General features: G+C 41.1%; 1 protein-coding gene across 2 annotated transcripts in view; it reads left to right on the forward strand.

Moving 5' to 3' along the window:
* Positions 1 to 10,229, forward strand: part of PPARGC1B (PPARG coactivator 1 beta) — a 99,856-nt gene extending 89,627 nt beyond the window's left edge. Inside the window, exons 10-12 of one of the 2 annotated variants that reach the window (XM_083182024.1) lie at positions 517 to 635; positions 1,100 to 1,270; positions 3,445 to 10,229. In XM_083182024.1, the coding sequence (XP_083038150.1) occupies positions 517 to 635; positions 1,100 to 1,270; positions 3,445 to 3,508 (354 nt within the window). In that variant the 3' untranslated portion in view covers positions 3,509 to 10,229. The remainder of the gene's footprint in view (positions 1 to 516; positions 636 to 1,099; positions 1,271 to 3,444) is intronic. The other variant, XM_083182023.1, reaches the window with a different exon arrangement.
* The last annotated feature ends 3,217 nt before the right edge of the window (positions 10,230 to 13,446 follow it).

Here is a 13,446-nt window from a genome sequence, read left to right on the forward strand (position 1 = left end):
CGACTCATTAGTATGCACGTGCACTCATTACATATGCGCAAAGTGAGAACTACTAGTTCTCATCAGGCACTGGGACTGCCTGTACCCCGCATGGACCCTGCATGGACCCCTGCTGCCTCCCCACTGCCCTGCATCCCCATGCAGGTAAGTACAAGGGGAGGGGAGGTGGGGGCACAGGGCAGGTGCGGGGGTTAGGCACTCTTTACACTTGGGGGGGGGGGGATTAGGCACTCTTTACACTGGGGGGGGGTAGGCACTGTACATTTTACACGGTTCACTGCAATGGGAATGGTACTTAAATGGTATTTAAAACGGTAATCTGCTGCGGGAATGCTAATACCGTTTTAAATACCATTTAAGATTACCAGTACTTTAAACTGGACTGCAGTGGAAAACAGCATTATATAGTAATCCCATGATGGCAGAGTGGTGTACAGTACTGTCTGCTGCCCTTACTCCAACACCATCACATGACAAATACTCCTAACACTGACCTGTATTGTGTCATCTGTGTAGGACGAAGGTCGGGTCATCTACATCAGAAACCTCTCCAACAGTGTTAATGATAATGAACTGAAGAGACGGTTTGAAGTGTTCGGAGAAATCACTGAATGCCGGGTCCTTAGTAGAAACAGGTAAGAAAGATCTCCTTATGGGGCCCACACACAGGGAAATTTTGCTGAGCGATGCTGGATCACTCAGATTGCTCAGCACACAGTGCTGCACAGCGATGTGTTAGTGCTGTGTGCTGAGCGATCTGTTTGTGAGAACACTGGTCCTAGATTTATCCAGCATGCTGGATCTTAATCGCCCGGCGATATCGACGCGCGGGGTCGTGCATCACTGTCGCGATGGCTCCTACACTAGGAGCGAAGCAGAGGTATTTTCTAGTCAAATGAAATCAGATCGCTTAGAAAATGCCCTGAAATCGCCCCATGTTTAGGCTCCATTAGACTTTCAGATGAGAACATCATGGTATATACAATATATTATTCACCGTTGATTTGCTCTTCAGGCATCAGTGAAAATAATCTGTTAGTGCTACTGTATTATACAAGGTTATCAATTGTATTATTATTATCATGTTTTTCCCTTTCAGAGGAGAAAAATACGGCTTCATTACATACCGGTGCTCAGAGCATGCCGCATTGTCTCTAAAGAAAGGCCCCTCTCTGAGAAAAAGGAACGAGCCCTCATTTAATATGAGCTACGGAGGCCTCAGGCATTTCTTTTGGACCAAATACAATGATCTAGGTAAATTGCCGGCCATGTAAGTGATGTGACTGTGGGAAAAATGTCATGGCGCGATATGTGTTGCATCCCTATGATACCCTGTATCAGGTCTTTTCAACAATGAAGGCTTGCTAACCTATGGAATCTTCAGAACAAGTGCAGCATTAATGTTCTTTTTTTAACTATACAAATAGGAGCTGTGGCAAAGTTGAACGTACCCCAGTTTGTAGACAATACTCTGCTTTCTCTGGCACTGCACATGTTCTGCAACCAAGCAGACGCAAGTACTGATGATGCAGAGTTATGCACTTTTTCAGGCCATCTAAGCTTACTAAGGAGCTGGTGTAACGGGATTGTAATAGGAGGTTATCGCCTAGAAAAAGTTCAGTGAGGTGTCGGCACAACTGCTGACCAAGCAGAGTTTGGAGGTAAGTGTAGAGATGCCTGTTTCCAGGAGTGTAAACGGCACCAGGTACAGGCTGATGCAAGTGCACTGCAGTGACTAGTAACAAAGCACACATGCAAAGTGGGAGCAAATATGAGCATTTAGGGGTAGATGTACAGTATGAAGCAGTGATAATGGAGAAGTGAGTCAGAGAGGAAGTGGCTCATGGCAACCAATCAGCTGCTCTGTATAATTTTATTTTATGCAAATTATAGCTGTTACTTCAGTGCTGATTGGTTGCCATGGCCACTTCTCCTCTGGCTAACTTCTCCTCCCTTATCACTGCTTCATACATCTTGAGGCAGTCACCCGGCACCCATAACTGACTGGGGGCGAATTGATCGACACCCTATGGTTGGCCGGGTCAGATGGTCGCCATGACAATAGTCGACAAAAAGTTATCATGAGTTTGTTTTTTAAATTTTAATACTTCACACCCACGTGGACTCAGGTTGGGAATGGGAAAGTGTGTCCTGTACAGGTAGCGGGAATCAACATCACTGTTACAGAAATAATAATAATAATAATGATATTTATATAGCCTGGGAGCAGAAAGGTTATTCAGATCCCTTTTGTAGTTTAGGAACCATTCATAAGATTTGGAGACAATCTAAAGTAAATTGGGCAGAAAGCATTTGATTCCTCCAGGACAAACAGTATAAGTTACTGTACATTTTTATGTATCTAGAGCAATTAAAATTATTTTCCGCTCACTTTACGTTGGTGAACTGTATTATCTAATACATAAATCCCTACAGGCATGGTAGTAAAGGAGTAGAGAGCTATCCGCTCCCATACATACTGTGGAATTAGGAGAAGAACATTTTAGACTTTTAGGAATGTTATCGAAATTACACAAATGCTGGGGACAGTTAGCTCATCAAGGAAATGCTCAGTGCTAATTTGTTTGAATGTTCTTTTATACCAGGGGTGGGGAACCTTCGGCCCTCCAGCTGTTGTTGAACTACACATCCCAGCATGCCGTGCAACAGTTTTAGTATGGTCAAATAGCAATACTGGAGCAGGGCATGCTGGGATGTGCAGTTCAACAACAGCTGGAGGGCCAAAGTGTCCCAATCCCTGTTTTATACAGTTGACATTTGTGAAATTTATAATATGTACAGACCATGGTGTACTCCTTAAAAAAATTCCAGTAAATTCATGACATTATGATAGATACAAGGGGTGAGATTTAATGCCGCCAGAGTGCAGCGCCAGTGCGAGATGTCCGCCGAATTCAGACGTTTTTTTAAAGGGGAATTAACTTACAAAGGAAAACCATGTCTTGTAAGTTAATTCCCCTTTAAAATAACGTCCGAGTTCGGCGGACATCTCGCACTGCAGCTGAACTCGTGCGGCATTAAATCTCACCCATGGTATCAGTGGACAGATGAAGTACTCCCCAATCAGCTTCTAACTGCCCTTTTATAGGCTGTATTTGGAAAATGACAGATGATTGGTTGGTACTTTATCTTTCTCCGCTTTTTTTCCTCTTCAAGCTTTGATACGTTTCCCCCATAGTCCAATAGGGAATGAGTGGAGAAATTGGGATTGATCTAATTGACTGGGAAGCGAATTTTTATATTTCTTATTGTCAATTTGCTCTTATGGAAGCCAAGCCAAGTCTTTAAGAACCAACCATTCTAATTAAATCTCAAATAATCATACAAAGCCGTTTATTGAATTGTTTATTCAATAATATGTTCTAGTTTAGATGTATCTGTTTTTGGTGCATTATTAACCATTCTATCTTCTTTCCTCGTCAGATTCAAATGCAGAAGAGTCCTCGCCAACTGTAATGAAGAGCAAGTACGAGCCTATGGATTTTGACAGCTTGCTGAAAGAGGCACAGAGAAGTCTGCATCGATAACAGCCTTATCTAGGAGGAGTACCTCAATACCTCAGTCAAGGCACTTCCAACATGTTTACGAAACATAAATGGAATACAGATACAAAAGACTTTACCCTTTGAATTGATGTTTACATTGAACAAAGCTGCTTCTGTATGTGATCTATCCCATGGTGTTGCTGTCTCACTGCCACATGTTAGTGTCTTTGCTTTTTTCGGGTGCGTCTGTAAACCTAATGTCCCACCTCTTTCCCTTGTGGTTGCAGCTGTGTTCTCCATAACGTTTTGTCTGTAGTACGTAAAAACAAAACAACAGCAGAGTCTCTTGTGTATACAGTCTGGATTACACAACTAATATTACTAGGAGAAAGATGTATATTCTTTAATAATTGTATTTATGGTTCACATGTACTGTATTTCAGATTGTTGTCTGCTTCATCTTAAACTATGCACTCTAGTGAGGTGTTTGCAAAAGATTAGAATTAATCCTCATATTTCGGTGATCATTCTGAAATCATTTGGGCATTGATTGTGAATGTGGTTGACTGCAGGGCTTTGAAAATAATATCGTTGATCTTTTATGAGGAACGGAGCTTTTAGTATGTATTCGTATATACACTGTATATGTGTAATAGAGTTTTATGTGGAACACTGGATCACGCCTCAGTGTTTTCCCTGTGCATTTCCTACATTTGCATTAGCCCTGTAACCTGTTCCCTTCTTATTTGTTTTAAAGCCAGTTACGGAATTCGCACAAACACTTAATATATTAATGATTGAATAAGAATTACTGGCTTTATAATGATCACATTCCTTTTATCAGTGTCATCTTCAGAATGTGTAAAAGATGACATTTGTACACTAGATTACAATAAGTTAGTCTTGTAGCGTGAATACAATTTACATGTTTTATGAGCACTTTCAAAATCAATTCATATTTTAAACCTGTTTTGCAATAATGTACGGTCTGGCCATGTGACTTTGAACATATGAACTAATTAGTTTCTGCACTTATTGAAAAGTTTTAATCTGATGACCTAATTGCAAACCAGAACCCAGTATTCATTACCCTAGAATGTAATGTTAATGCCCTATTGTATGTGCAACAGACCATTACTACCTGTCATGGACAGTATAACTTTTTTTTCCAAAGATTACTATGGAGAGTTGCCTCGTTATTACATCATTGTTTATAGTGAATATCAATGTGATAGACAGCAATACACAGCTGGAATAATGGCCGCCATATTGTTTCTGAGGTAAACATTTAGCTTTGTATAAAAAGCCATTATATCCAATAATTTTGTCATTTACGTTTTGGGAACTGGGACTGCTGAAGCCGTTTAATACGTTTACCAGGGTAGCGTAGAATGTAGGAATAAGCCATTTTGTGTAGTTTAGGAGACTGCCTTACTTATTGACATAGTTACCGGTAGATACCTTCCGGTCTTATTTTTTTATGTTTTGCCAAAGTTTCCAGCAGCTCCCACAACCCTGGCTAGGATTGAACGTACCACTTTGGCAAACACCTTATTGTAGATCTGCCTTTCTCTGTCATAGTATTCTCATACAACAATGATGTTTACATGTGATTGCTATAGAGTTTACTGTAGAAAAAAAATAAATCTATATATATATATACATATAAATATATACAAATATGATGCCCTTAGGGTGATTAGTTATGTGCTGTGTTGTGCTGATCGTTTTAAGAACACTATGTTGAATATATGTCTTCTTACTAGACACATACAGTTTACACAAAGCACATATGTTGCATTGGGGATTCATTTGTATCCAGATTCATGATCAATAATCGGGGAATGGGGGTGGGGGCTGTTACCAGCTTTTCTGTGGCAGGTATGTGACATACAGTTCAGTAGTGCTTCCTTTTGCTGGCCAGAGTCTTCTGACTACCTGGTAAACGAAATGATAGGAGTATGCAATGCTTGGTGTACTTTTTTAGAGTCATTCGAGAATTGTTATAATTTTTCCTTCCATGATGCCTTTAGAAAATATTTAGTAAGCTTATTGTCCAGCACTTTTACAGTGTGTATGAGCGGATCTAGACTATTCTTTTTGTGGGGTGGTTTTGCAAAGCCCACTCCAACCCCCATACCCCATAAAAAACCCAAACAATCAGACCCCAGATCTGTGGGAGTGACTTAATGCAATCACTTACCCTTTCTGCTGTCATTTAACGAGCTATGGAGGTCATGGCGAATGGGTGAATAGTTCCTGGCATTCATTTACCAGAGTGTGGAAACACCCTACTACATGATAAGTTATTGTCCAATGACATCCACCAGTTTGTGTGCTTCTGGATATGACAGTGTTATATCCAGTAACTGTGTGACCGTACACTGCATGGGTGTGCTAAGGCAGCTGAGACAGAGAAGGCTGATCGGGGGAATTCAGTTGTTAGCGCCAGTAGCTGTCTCCTGCGTGGAGATGATCAATTGTTGCTCCCGTGGAGCCAGTTAGTTTAGTTGGGTTTAGCTGATTTACGCTGCTAAACCCGACACTAATGAGCACAAACAACACTATAACATGTAACAATTGACTTTTACCCCTGCGATCGGGCAGTGATAATAACTGAATTCCCCCTTTGTGTTTAAACCCTATTCCCCCCTTTTACCTCGAACCAGTCTACTCTGTTGCGAGGAATGGTTGCCCCATCAATCCCTCTCTTGCTACTGGTTTTTCGGTCTATCAAAAGTAATAGATTATAGATCCTGTTTTTTTTTTTAGTTTAAATAGTGCGCACACAAAAACTTATGAATGTATTTCAAATTAGATTGTGGCCTGTAATAAACTTTACAGTGACAAGGATTTCATAGTTAAAATCTTGTTACAGTCATGTCTATTTATCCTGAAATTGACTTGCAAGAAGTACTGTACTGTATACAGGTTTATTTATAGTCAGTCTAGTTTTAGCTACAGTATGCCATACATATCAGGACATGATTAAGCTATAATCTGTTTGTTAGGGGAGCAAGACTTGTAAGTTCTTATTTCCCAAAGGTGATACTGTATATAGGTAAAACAATTTGGTTGAACTGCAAAACTTCCAAGTGAAAAATATTCTAGAATCTCTGCGTGCAGTCAGTAAGGTACCTTTACTAAACCAGTGAGGTCCCACTTGTACGACTTGCTTGACCCACAGTCCACTAACCCTGATTTTAAACTCAAATAAAAGAATTCTAAATAAATATAATTCATTAATATAGACTATACATGATCAGATGCCTGAAAAAAAATTATTGTCCTACTGTTTAGTGTAGCATTTACTTTCAAGAGAAATTGTCTTTTTAGGTTGATATTAATGAAGGGCCAGATGTATCAAGCTTCAAAAAGTGATAACATGGAGAGTGATAAACAGCTTAATTAATATCCCCCTTAAAGTAGTTCTTTGATTTGTGAGGAGATGTACTAAGCGTTGGAGGGTAATACAGTGGAGAGAGAGCCATTTACAGGCTGTATTTGAAAAAAATGACAGGTACTGATTGGTCAGTAGTTTATCTGTCGCCACTTTATGACTCTCCATGGTACAGCTACCCCGATCTGAGTAAAGCCAATTCTGCCCCATTTTTCTTTGATCAGAAACACCTGGGATACAAAATAGATAGTACGTCTCTCCACCTTTGTGTTTTAGCAGTGCTTTTCCCTACAGAATATATAATTCAGTAGCTGCACTGTCCAGCTTTATTTGGGACATAGGTATAGTATATTAACCCCTTTTTCACCTAAAACCCAGTTCCGACACAGGTAACTGAGCACAGCAGTGGTTCCAAAACTTTTTTGAATCCCGGCACCCTAGAGCAGTGGTTCCCAACCCTGGTCCTCAAGTACCCCCAACGGTGCACATTTTCCAGGTCACCCGGCAGGTGCACTCATTATTCAGGCACATTTGAAAAGATCCACAGGTGGAGCTAATTATAGCACTTGTGATTCTGTGTGGAGACCTGCAAAACATACAATGTTGTGGGGGTACTTGAGGACCAGGGTTGGGAATTGCTGCCCTAGAGCATCAAAATATTTTCAAGGCACCCCTAGGCCAAATGCTTCTTATCGAGAAATTCAGACAAAATATTAAATGAAGTTCATTGTGTTTATATGTCACAGGTATCTGGTGAGGGACAGGATTTGCTTCTGTTTGTCCACATATATTATGATTGGCAGCCACCAGCACTGGTTTTGCCTGGTACATTGACCATAAATAATATGAATTGATCTTGGTCCACCAACCCAAGGCTCCCCTGCAAGTGTCATGAGGCACCCAAGGGTGCCTAGGCACACAGTTTGGAAACCACTGGAACACAGGTTTAAAAACATGTCACAGCGGCTTGTCCACATTGCAGGCTGGACCTGGGTAATTGGTGGGTCTTCCCTCTGCCAGCGCTCAGAGATGACATCATCTTTATGTACTGGTGAGTCTATTCTCCATATAGTTTTAACTGTTCCTGGATTGGATGACTCGGTTCACCTACTTTAACAGGTCCGGCCCGATAGCATAACATGTCAGATTTTTGGGTAATGGACTAGAGTTATTTTTCAGGGACCCTTTTCCATTGAGCCACGACCTGAGTAGTCCCAACAATAAGCCACATTTTTCTGGCAGTAAAAAAGGAGTATTAGTTCTACCACACAGGCTGCTGGGTAAGTCACATTTTCAAGCTTCACTCTTTGATTCTGCCTATAATGGGTCACATGTTATACACCTGATTTACATGTGCTTATTTCTGGCAATTTATCAGAACACCTTCATTTGTTGTGAATAATAATTTGCTAATTTGGCTGAGACTGCCAAGTAGGTCTATGTTTGTACTTACAAACCAAGTAAAATTTCATCCGGCCCAATGAAAATGACTTCTTATGGTAGATTGCCCATTTAGTGAATTACATAAGAGTTACGAGTGCCCCAACAAAAACAGAGTACTTGTCTTCTTGAAACTCTATACAATTACATAACGTGCAAGCCCATCAAGGCACAAAGGAGATTTGCTATCAGCAAATACACCTTGAACTATTTATGACAAAATTGAAGTATTACTATGTTCCATGGAACCCATTTGGTGTTTATTTTGAATAAATATTCATGAAACAAAATAATATTTTTGTTACTTCTAAACAGTTAGTTATACCACGTGATATATTGTAAATTAGTGTTTGTTGGTTCTCCGAGTTCTAGAATTCTACTCACTGAAGTACTGTACTTTTAAAAATGGAGTTGCTGATAAAGCAATATGGCTGCTCCATAGAGAAAGAGTGTAGGCCACGTCTCTCAGGCGTGACTTGTGCTGAACCTTTATTTCAAATCGTTAATAAATCTCCTCCTAATTCGATGTGGCAAGTAAGCAAAATATTTTTATTAAGTGCACAGTTGTCTCTTTTTTTTTTTTTTACTATTTATTTTTCTATTCTTATTACCATGGATAATAGTTTTGCTTTAAACTTGCAAAGTACTACAAATGCACCAATCTAAAGAAGAAAAAAAGGAAAAGGGTTATAACATGCATATAAAAATGCGCATTTAAAGAATGCACAGTTAACATAAATATTTTCACGCTTGGGGACAATTCACTTTTAGCAGTTTTGAATTACTATTTTTTTTGTCCATTGCATTGATGTTTTGTTTAATTTCATTGTATTCATTTTATACAAGTGCAGACTCTAATCCTATGTAAAGTTTTCTCATTTTGATTTATCCTCCAACATATACATAAATTATTTTTTCTTCCTTTGTTATGCATTAATTCTGTATGTGTGTAGTTTGACTTTGTTGGTATATTTTTCCATCACACATCTCAAGCACCATTTAGTCAATGAATGGAAGTTCAGTCCGTCCGTTTTTGCTGACTTGTCCCTGTTACTGTTTGTGTTCTAGACTGCTGCCCAGGATTTTCCTTTTATGGGGCACCAACTGTATCGCGCATATTTGTTAATTGGACCAGGTAGAAAGCATTTAAGATAAAAGGGACAATTTGGAGTGTTGGTGCCTCTTGTTGGACAGCTACATTCCAGAACTTGGAATCTAGAATGTTATAAAGCTAGATGACATTGTAAGGGACAATATTATCAACCTACACGAATAGAAGTTGAAACTAATTAGATGTTTTATATATGATTTTAATGTTTCACTAGGAAGGTGTGTGCATTTTCACCACATGACATTAGCTGTATTATTTATAATTAAAGAATAAATCTATTTTTGTTGTTAAAGAACACTGCTAATTATTGAATTCATGGTTATATGAATGATTTGTTGTTTTTATTCATATTAGTGGGATATCTTTTTATGTTTCACACTTTTGTTCCATTAAACCTTTATGAACTATAACTTTTACCCTTAAGTGGCAAATGCCATTTTATTTTTTTATTTTTAGTGTGATTTAACTGTCTACCTTATAAAGAAAATAATGTTTTATTGTATTTTTACATTGTCAGATCCTATAGTTTCGTAGATAATTTAAGCAAAATCGCTCAGTGTATTATCCAGTAAGTATAAAGTATATTTTAAATTGTGTAAATACTTTCTGGACTGGCTTCTTTTACTTAAATTCTATTCCTCTGGATAAGGAGTTTCTTGTTTACATTACAAAATAAAGTGTAGAATTTCTACATTCATGTACTGTAAATAGCAACTGTGTTCAGCCTATGAATAAAACGAAACCGTGGATGGAAAAAAAATTAACCACTAAATTCGTCTCTTGGAACTTTGTTTAATCCAGTTCACACAAGGATATAATAAGCCTGAACTACACCTTAAACCACATTCAACTCGCAGAATAAGTTTTACAAATATATGTTTAGAGTTAACAACCAGACCTGGCGGAGGATTTTAATGAGAATATTTGAAGAAAATTAAACTTGTGGGATTTCTGTAAGTGTACCTGTATGTGGTGAAACCAGATATGATGGTCATGCATTAACCCATGTGGTAAAATATTCTAGGATGTAATATGGATATATTTGAGATTTTTCAGCATTTGGGCATCATGGGGCATTAAAAAGAGATAAAAGCAAGGATGATAAAGAGTCCGCCCAGTCAGCTTCTAACTGACATTTTTCAAACACAGCCTGCATTGTGACAGTTGGGAGCTGATTGGCTGGGCGATTATCACTCTTTAACAACCCCGCATTTATCTTTTCTAAGGTTTAATACATCTGCCCCATGTTACAAAGCAGAACAGCAATAAGGATTGCTACCAGCACATTTAACATGATTTCTAAAGATTATTTGACACCTGGGTTTAAAAACACAAAATAATTCACCAATGCAGGTAAATCAATATAATCGACCTTCAATGTTCCTAAAGTTGAGAACATAATTTGCATCGAAGTTTGAAAGTGTCAAGTATTACCTAAGCCCCGTACACACTAAGCTCACTGGGTGCTCATGTGGTGGGTCACACTGGGTGACTTTCTTGTCTGAGCAGCTTTTAGCATGGAAGCTGCCCAGTGTGTACAGGGCAGCGGTGAGCGCTGCTGCGCGCTCCCGCATCATTGCTGCCGGCTCATCTACTGGTATTACCAGCTGATAAGAAACTGCTAGTGTCCTGCTATGGAAAGCTGTCCACCCCCGGGGAAAATGGCGGGGCAGGGGGAAAAACGCTCAGTGTGTATGCGCTGAGCATTTTTCAGCCCAGCTATTTTCCCCATCATCGTGCACCATACACACTGGGTATAATCTCCCAGTGTGTATGGAACCTAAGTTCTTATATGAAGGCTCCATTTAACATGGTGTACTTACAGTAGGTGGGCTTGCCTTTTTCTGATTGGGATATAAAGAGTGAGTTTGAGAACCTTGTATAGTTAGATAGCAAAGCATGGTACAGAAATGTGGGTTAAACAAACATTTTAATTGTTTTATGTGAAAAAACAGCATGGCTTTAAGTATGGCAACATTTTCCCTTTCCGTTATTAGAATTTATGTACTTCTAACTCCACTAGTCACTGAGGGACAGATGTACTAGTGAGAGTTATGGGGCCTACATGTAGCAATTTCGCCATTTTGTAAGCGATCTGACTAGATCACTTATAAAATGACCCTACATCGCTGTGTGTGTGGGGTCCGGCGATAATGCCAATAGAATAAAGAATAAACAGAGAGCATTCATCTACTCATCGCCAGCACACAGCGCTACACATCACTAGAGAACAATGGCGCTGACAGCTCACAGTGCTACACATCAAATGATTTCTGCCCCACACTCATGGCTGCGAATGGATGTTTATGGCTGCGAATGGATGTTTATGCAAAACATCCATTCGCATGCGTGCAGGGACATTCCCCTTGCGAGAGAGGGGGGGCGGACATTCGTGCAGGTAGCATTTGGTTGGTTCTCAAAACTGCGAAATCCGCAGCTTTGCAAGCCAACCAGAATGAGGGCCTCTGTCTGTCCCTAAGCTTTGCTTCTTGATACTGACCAATCTGTGAGTTTGGTCATCTTGCAGCTTCTCCAAAAATTGTTATTAACATTTTATTTATGAAGCATTGGCAAATGTTTTATGTATGTAGCAGGATATGGAAACAGATTGGGGGGCAGATTCTCTAAACTAAAAATGCGGGGGGGGGGGGGGGAAACAGTTATCGGGTTTTTACCGCATTTTGGGATGCTCTAAGCATCCCCTACCAGGTTATCGCGACGGGGGGCATCGCCAGAAAAATCTTGCGATGCCCCATAGAAGCCTATGTGCTTCTACTGTGACCCACCGCTGCCCCCCACCGACCCCTGCTGCCCCACATTGACCCCCTCACCTGTGTCCAGGCAGCACAGTGCTGCCCGGACCTGTGACCCCCTCCTACCTGCACTATGATCCTCTTCCGGGTGCAGGGAGGAGGAGAGCCCGGCGCAGCAGCAGCACCGGGCAAGGGAGGGAGGGGCAAGCCGCTGGGACCGGCCCGGTGTCGATGGGACCCGCTGTCTCTCACCGCAAAGGACAGCTCTTAACGTAAGAGCTGTCCTTTGCCATAATTATTGCATATGTTAGTGCATATGCAATAATTACATAGGCGATGTGCGGCGGTAAGGGGCCCGGATGTTAGAGCATCCCCCCCTGGGCATGTCAAAGAAAGGACTGTCTAGAATGAAGAGTATGACCGTGTAGTGTTCTTGAAATTTAGGCTTAGAGATGCCATTCATTTAGGTTCCGTTGAGTGGTATAATGATTACTTATTGTTGAGAAGAATCAACCCTGCTAGAACTGTGAAGCACAAGGTGTCTACCACATTTTTACTAAAAGCAGCTACAGCCTAATGCACTGACAGCAGGGACGCATTTCCTGCTGACTGCACTGTGTGAACACACCTCTCTCCAACCCCGTGCAGCAATTACCTTTTTGGTTAAAAATTTTTGACAAGCTGCCACAATGACATATAGCTCTCTTCCTGCCAGGCAGGTAATGGTGGCAACAGGTGATGTACCCAGCAGTGGACAAGACAGCTGACAGTAAGGGCTATTTCACACTCTCTGGCTCCTGCCGGACGGCAAAATCCCGCATGGCCAGGAAGCCGTGCCGTGCACAGTAGTTGTGAATGGACACTATTGTGTCCATTTACACGGGATGGCCACGGCCCGGCCATCCGGTTGCAGACGGATCCCGCCACTGGAAGGGAGGCTGCCGGGCTGTGGCCATCCCCTCCATGATAAACTACTGTGTGCTGCACGGCTTTCTGGCCATGCGGGTTTTCGCCGCCCGGCAGGAGCCAGAGTGTGTGAAACCGCCCAAAGGCCAGTTTCACACACTCCGGCTCCTGCCGGACGGTGAAATCCCGCACGGCCAGGGAGCCGTGCCGCACACATTAGTTGTTAATGGACACTATTGTGTCCATTCACACGGGACGGCCACGACCCGGCCGCACGGTTGCAGCCGGATACCACCACTGGAAGGGACGGCTGCCGGGCTGTGGCCATCC

The sequence above is a fragment of the Crinia signifera genome, chromosome 4 (assembly GCF_055691185.1).
Source record: "Crinia signifera chromosome 4, ASM5569118v1, whole genome shotgun sequence".
In the NCBI taxonomy this organism is placed as follows: domain Eukaryota; kingdom Metazoa; phylum Chordata; class Amphibia; order Anura; family Myobatrachidae; genus Crinia; species Crinia signifera.